This window comes from Nicotiana sylvestris, chromosome 1 (genome assembly GCF_000393655.2).
Source record: "Nicotiana sylvestris chromosome 1, ASM39365v2, whole genome shotgun sequence".
Lineage (NCBI taxonomy): Eukaryota > Viridiplantae > Streptophyta > Magnoliopsida > Solanales > Solanaceae > Nicotiana > Nicotiana sylvestris.
In genome coordinates this window covers 176,073,291-176,080,614 of record NC_091057.1, presented here as the reverse complement: position 1 = coordinate 176,080,614, position 7,324 = coordinate 176,073,291, and the positions used below count along the sequence as shown (strand labels likewise).

General features: G+C 32.8%; 1 protein-coding gene across 1 annotated transcript; it reads left to right on the top strand.

Moving 5' to 3' along the window:
- Positions 1-4,305: 4,305 nt before the first annotated feature.
- LOC104220883 (polygalacturonase inhibitor 1) lies at positions 4,306-5,596 on the top strand. The gene has a single exon (XM_009771852.2). The coding sequence runs from the start codon at positions 4,336-4,338 to the stop codon at positions 5,485-5,487; it is 1,152 nt and encodes a 383-aa protein (XP_009770154.1). The 5' UTR covers positions 4,306-4,335; the 3' UTR covers positions 5,488-5,596.
- Positions 5,597-7,324: the final 1,728 nt, after the last annotated feature.

The following is a 7,324-nucleotide window of genomic DNA, read 5'->3' as shown; positions in this document are numbered from 1 at the left end:
GAACGTGATTTTCAAGCAATTCCTTCAAGATTTCAATCAAACTTCTTGCAATCAAACAATTACGATGAGAATTGTTAGAACCGTAACAACGTAAAATTTTACTATTCTAAAGGAGTACGGTATAACTTTTTCCAAGAATATTATACGGATTTTTCTCTATTCCAAGTATGTTAAGGCTAAGCTCTTTCTTCATTTTGCATGATCTCGTAATTACATGAGTTTGACAACGAGGCATAGAGAAAAATTTATATCCCGGGATTTACGTATATTTTCTTAGTTTTGTAAGTTACAATATTCTCCTTATAGGGACTTCATTCAATTGAGTATTTCCTTCTTCCAGTCAAGAGAGTAGAGAATCTATATATACGGTAATACAATATTTTCATTACCATCGAGCTATAATCAATGGGCAGGCCCCTATTGGGCAACCTCTAATCAGATGGTAAATTATTTAATATATACCGAGCCTACTGTGGTCGAGCGCCTATGAGCAAGCTCATTTGGTCGAGATACAAAGCCTAGTATGGTCGAGCGCCTATGAGCGAGCCTACTACGCAAAACAGTTATATATATATATACCGAGCCTTTTAGGGTCGGACAACTATTTTACTTGCTATATTGAGAGAGTTGAGTCAGTATCAGCAGGTAAGCATATCTTCAGATTATCTTTGACTTCTAGTTACTTGCAATTATTATATTGTCAGTTTAATTTCAGCTTTCAGCATATTGCCTTACATACTCGGTACGTTATTTTGTACTGACGTCCCTTTTCTGAGAGTGTTGCATTTCATGCGTGCAGGTTTAGACAGCCAAGCGGGTAGACCTCCTTATTAAGTGTTGCCCTTATTCAGCTTGATCGGTAAGCTCCATGTCTTTCGGAGTTGCCGGGTCCAGAGCTTTATGTACATCTTGTGTATATATGTATATATGTTATGAGTAGGTCGGGAGCTATTCTGATCACAACATATCCATCAGTAGAGGCTTGTAGACATATCCTGTCAGTTAGTGCAGTATGTTGCGCTTGCAGGCATTGTATGTATATTTGGTTAATTTGTCAGCTTCAATAATTATGACGGCCTTTTAGTCAGCATTCATAGTTGTCTTGCAATGCGGCCAATGACCAAAATATGACATAATATGTTCAGAATCTCTTAGTCGCAAGTTGGTACGCAAGGATATGTGATGCACTAGGTGCCGGTCTCGCCCTCAAGTTCGGGGCGTGACACCACCCACTTCATGACCCAACACAAAGTTTCATAATTTTAAACTTTAGCCCATGTATTACTTAATTAATTGATTTGTATATAAATGAACGGAACTCTCTAGAACAAGGGAAATTCATTTTTTGAAAAAGTAACTTCTGAGAATAATAAAGAGTCCGATTTTTTTCCTCCTAAATTCTAGGGTTTTCACTGTCAATTTCTTCTTGCATAGCTCAATTTTTGAAATCTCTTATTAAGCATAATAATATTTTTTCTTCTCAAGTCCTTATCTGCTGGCATAAACTTAACATATTGTGACAAGATCAAACACTAACACTTCATTTTATTATTGTGGCTTTCGACGAATGTATTGTCATTTGTCACCTAGGACAATGGGGCCAAATATGTCCAGTTGATAGTACGAAGCCCGAGTTTAGGTGGTGGACAATGGTGCCCGGACAGAGTTTTACTAATTGTAGTATCTGAGGACTGAGACCACATGCTGATGATGTTACTTCGTCGGTAGTTCCGTAAATGAAGACCACATCACCCCCCCCCCCCCGTTTTCCTTTTGACTTTGTGGTTGTAAGCATCAGCAAACTGTGAAAAATATCACCGTCCGGCTTCAACTAGATTCCTTGTCGTAAAAAATCTTCTCTTTTCTTCTTCTTTTGTTTTTGCATTTACAAGGGAAATTGACAATGCTACAAAACTATATTTAAATATTTAAACTTAGTTTAGAACCATTAGTGCGATTCTAACATGTTAACTCTAAAATAGTACTTTTACAAAAAGGAAAAGGTCATTAAAAGGGGGTGTTTCATCTTAAAGCTTTTTCAAACATAAAAAGGGAAACCATCTTTTTGGTTATTCGGTTTCTAATTCAATCTAATTGTTCTTGGGATTAGTTTTGGAAGTTCTTTTTTTATTTTATTATATAGAGGGAGTGGAAAAAAAATAAGCGAGGCGATGATAAGGTAGGATATCAGTGGGCGTTTGGACATAAGAATTATGAAATTCCAAAAAAAATTATTCAAATTGAAAATGGTATTTAAAATTTTGAGATTTTTTTTTCGAAAAAAGTAAAAAAAGAGAGAATATTTTTGAAATTTTTACACAAATAATCGACCATATTCAGCATTTATTTTTTCTAGTTTATATGGCTAAAATTTTCACTGACAAGGTAAAATTCAGAAAACCAAACAATTTTAACAATCAAACCAAGCAAGTTCCACCCAAAACAATTTCGGAAAAAGAAAGGGGCTTCAAAAATAATCAAAGGGATCATCACATCCCAACTTGAAACAGCATAAATGTAGTGCGTCATCTTATCTTGTCGCTATCTATGACAACTTTCACTTTACTAGTTGAATTGTCTGATAGATTCTCGAGAAATTAATCTTGCTTTTTCGGCAAAAACAAAACAAAAATATGGAGTATATTTTTTTTCCAAATCCCAAATGTAATTTGAAAACAGTTTAATGGTAAAAATTTACCATGTATTTTTCAAAAACACTAAAAGAAAAGGCAAAAATGTTTTTCTCTTCAAATCCGAAGTTTAAGTATTCGTGTAAACATGAAACGGTTTAATGTGAAAATTAATCATGCATTTTTCAAAAAAAAAAAATAGAACACAAACTAATTTCCAGAAAATATTTATTAAAAAAAATTCAAAAGTTTCTCCGAATAAAATTTCAATAAATCTGACCAAACGCCCATGTTCGAAAAAGGAACCCCTTAGGCTTTGATGAATAGAAGAATTGCAGTGATAAAAGAAAAGCTTTTTCCTTTGTGTTGTTAAACTTTTTGGAAATAATAATGCACCGTTTAATGGGCCATTCGCCAGACCATCAGATTCTCAAGCCTCCCCACTTCCCTCTCCCCCAAGTTCAATCTTCAATTTTTTTTTTATTTTTTTTTGGAAAATTCTCATGAAGGGCAGCTTTAGTGTAACTGGTAAAATTATTGCCATGTGACCAGGAGATTACGGGTTCGAGCCGTAAAAATAATCTCTTGTAGAAATGCAGGGTAAAACTGCGTACAATAGATTCTTGTGGTCCGGCTCTTTTTCGGACTCCGCGCATAGCACGGGAGCTTAGTGCACCGAACTGCCCTAAAAAAAACCGGCACTCGCTATCCTTTGGATACGCACTGAATAATCAGCTCATTGTGCAATAGCTCGCAAACCACAAATTATATATAAACCGCAATAGACAAGCCTGGTGCAATAAGCTTCCAAGTGAGGAGGCTGTTAATGTAAAACATAAAACGTTAATTTGTTACAATCATCTCATCTTACTGAGCAGAATTATCTCGTGCTTGTAAAAGATAGTAAGTTATTCATGAAATATTCGAGGTGGCACTAAATAGCCTAGACACCACAATAATAAAAAATAAATAAATAAAAGAGAGAACTATCCACAGAATTATGTCATGACATTAATAAATTAAAATTTCAATTTTGAAATAAGCCTCGTATAATTTTTGTGCCAGCATTTTAAGCTCTCTTCTTAATCAAATAATATTTAAAAACTTTTAAGATAAGCTTTAGTTTCTGCATAATTATCAATATCTCATAATCATATGCGGATTCCGTATAATTTTATCATTCCTATTTGTTTAAGAAGCACCTGCTCACCAACCCTATAATGTATAGACTCTATTCCTAAAATAAACCAAATGACAGCAAATCAAATATAAGTACACTGTTTATTTTAATCACGAGTTGATGAAATACCCTATAGTTTAAACCTTACTTAGGCCTAGTTTGGTACAAGAGATAGTTAATCTCGGGATTAAATATGAGATGATTTTATCCTGCATTTGGTTAGAACGAAATAGTGGTATAATAAATTTCGAAATTAATTATCCTGAGATTATAATATTTTTTAATCCCCGTAAAAAAATAAAATAACTAATTCCGGAATAATTAATCATGAGATAACTTGTTCCCAACCCAATCCTAGGTAACTTTAATCCTATACTTATACTGCTCTCCAGCTAATGGTACAAAGATATCAGTGGACTTCAAATAGGTCCCACAGACCTAACCACGTTTCACACCTAAATCATAACCCTCCATTACAAAACCAAACTTGAAAAACTTTGATCACATTCTAAGCCATTTTCAACCATGTCAAAATCAATAACCTCTGTTTTCTTCTTCTTCTTTCTCTTTCTTTGCTTAAGTTCAGTTCAATCTCTGCCTCCATCTTCAGACATCATCGCTCTTCAAGCTTTTAAAGCCGCCATTAAACCTTCTAGTATTCCTTCATATTCTTGTTTAGGTTCTTGGAATTTCACTTCTGACCCTTGCTCTGTTCCTCGTGTGACTCATTTCACTTGCGGACTTTCTTGTAGTTCTGGTAATAGAGTTACTGAACTCACCCTTGACCCAGCTGGTTACTCAGGTACTCTTACTCCATTAATTTCTAAACTCACTCAACTCGTCACTCTTGATCTTCAAAATAACAACTTCTATGGCCCAATTCCTGCTTCTCTCTCGTCTCTTCCGAATCTCAAAAACCTCGTTTTGAGACTTAACTCATTTTCTGGATCAGTCCCCCCATCGCTCACTTCTCTTAAATCTCTACTTTCTCTTGATCTTTCTCATAACTCGATTTCTGGGTTACCAAATTCGATGAACCAACTCACTAGCTTGAGAAGAATGGATCTTAGTTATAATAAGCTTACTGGGTCACTCCCAAAATTACCACCGAATCTTATAGAACTTGCAGCTAAGGCTAATTCTTTATCTGGGTCTCTTTTGAAATTGTCTTTTGATGGGTTAAATCAGCTGGAAGTAGTTGAGCTCAGTGAAAATTCGTTATCTGGTACCATTGAAGCTTGGTTTTTTCAATTACCTTCACTGCAACAAGTCGACATGGCGAATAACGGCTTTACACGTGTCGAGATCTCAAGGACTGGAAATTTCAACAGCGACCTCATCGCCGTCGACTTGAGTTTCAACAAAATCGAAGGCTATTTGCCCGTAAATTTCGCGGTTTTTCCTCGGTTGTCTTCACTTTCCCTGAGTTATAACAGGTTTCGTGGACCAATCCCGTGGCAGTACAGTAAAAAGGTGACATTGAAAAGGTTGTATTTGGACGGTAATTTCTTGAATGGGTCGCCGCCGGCAGGATTTTTTGGCCGGCAAACGGGAGTCACCGGCAGTTTAGGGGACAATTGTTTACAAAAATGTCCGACTTCTTCGCAACTTTGCTTGAAATCACAGAAACCTACGTCAATTTGCCAACAAGCTTACGGTGGGAAACCAAAGTCTTAGTTGTGTGTCAGTCAATGTTTCTGAGATTTTTGTCTTGGTTTTCATATTGTAATAGGAGTATTTTATTCTTTGGATAAGAGAAATGTCTAATATAATCTGTTCATCTGAATTATGCCATCTGTATATAGTAATAGTACTTAGTTATATCAGAAAATTATGGATATCTTAGTATAATAATCCCAAATTAATGTCTGAAATTATGAATATGTGCACTTCTTATTAGTCTTGGGCCAAATTGTCGGAGAGCATGAACAAAAAATATTAAGTACATAAAGAAAAAGAAACGATGTCAGATACATAGAGAGAGTATATTTGAACAATTTGACGCAAATTTTGATTCGATTTCGAAATTTGTGATAAAAAGGATGGATATCAGTGATAATTTTTAGAACTCATAGATTTTGATTACTTAAAAAAAATATTAGAATATTGTTTGTTCATAGAATAATTAGTTTTTGAAAAAAATTTATTTTTCAAAAATAATTTAGGGCAGTTTTAAGTGAGTTTTTCTTCCACTCACAAAATTCTAAAAAGAAAAAATTCAAATAAAATGCATCTCAAAATACAACTTTAACTTCTACAAATTATTTTTTAACACAACTTCAAAAATTCTTTTTTCAAGTTTAACCAAATCTATCTTCAAAAGCTAACTTAATTTACTACTTTTTGTAAAGGGTTTTTCAATTATCTTTTCTTTTTTACTCATATATATTTCTAAGTTATAAGGTCATTTCCAACATTACCCCATTCTCCATAATGAGGGCAATTTTAGGGGTAATTTAGCTCCAATCCTCCCTTATTTTTGTCCCCAAAATGGGAGATGAATAATGTTCCCTCAAATATGGGTACACTATTCATCTCCCCCATTACTATTCATCATTATTTTATTGTTATTTTATTATTTAATCTTTTAATTTATCTCTTTATATATACCTAATTATGTTTATGTAATGTCTTTATAATATTAATTTTACATCTTAACTTTGATGTATAATTTTGATAAATTAATTTTTGTGCATTTATTATTTTTATGTAAAATTGTAAGTTAATTTTATTATAAGTTATAATTGTACAAAAAATATATAATCTCAAAAAATGAATGATGCAAATATAAAATATTAGATGTTGCTAAAATTGAAAGGCGTGAATATAAAATATTAGATGTTGCAATGATTTCACTTTTATTTGAATTATTAGTTAATCTATAATAATTGCTTATAAATTATATTATTTAAAATTTTATGGAATTGTTTTAATGGAAATTACGAATTAATAAAAATAAAAGATGGAATTTGTTTAATGATAATTAAAAAATAAAATTGAAATGAAAGATAATAATATAATATAGAAGAAAGAGAAGAATATAAAAAAGTTTGGAAAAAAAATATGAAAATGATTGGAGTAAGTTGTCCACAAAGGAAAAATTCCCATTTTGAGGATCAAAAATAGGGTAAAGGTGAGAGTTTATTTAGAGCATTTAGCAAGTTCTACTCCCTTTCTCCTGTTTATCAAGTTATCTTAAAGGTTTTTCAATTTTAAAATTAGTGGTCTTATTTTCTGTTTCAGTTGCTTCGAAATTATGTCTATCTCTATGTAACACTTTTTTGTGAAGGAATCTCAATTATTTTTTCTTTTTAATTTATATTATTAACAGCATTTAGCAAGTTTTAGCAAGTTCTTGACTTTGTTAAAGCACGTATACTGTACTTCTTTTTCTCCTTTTCATCAACTTATCTTTTATTTTTTCAATTCTAAAATTAAGGACCCGTTTGGTCATGAGTTTTGTCAAAATAAATTTGGGATTTATTTGGCAAACTCATATATGACCATAAATTTT

What these genes read in the sequence shown, in the direction of transcription:
- LOC104220883 (XM_009771852.2), top strand. Translation starts at nt 4,336, where the DNA reads ATGTCAAAATCAATAACCTCTGTTTTCTTCTTCTTCTTTCTCTTTCTT.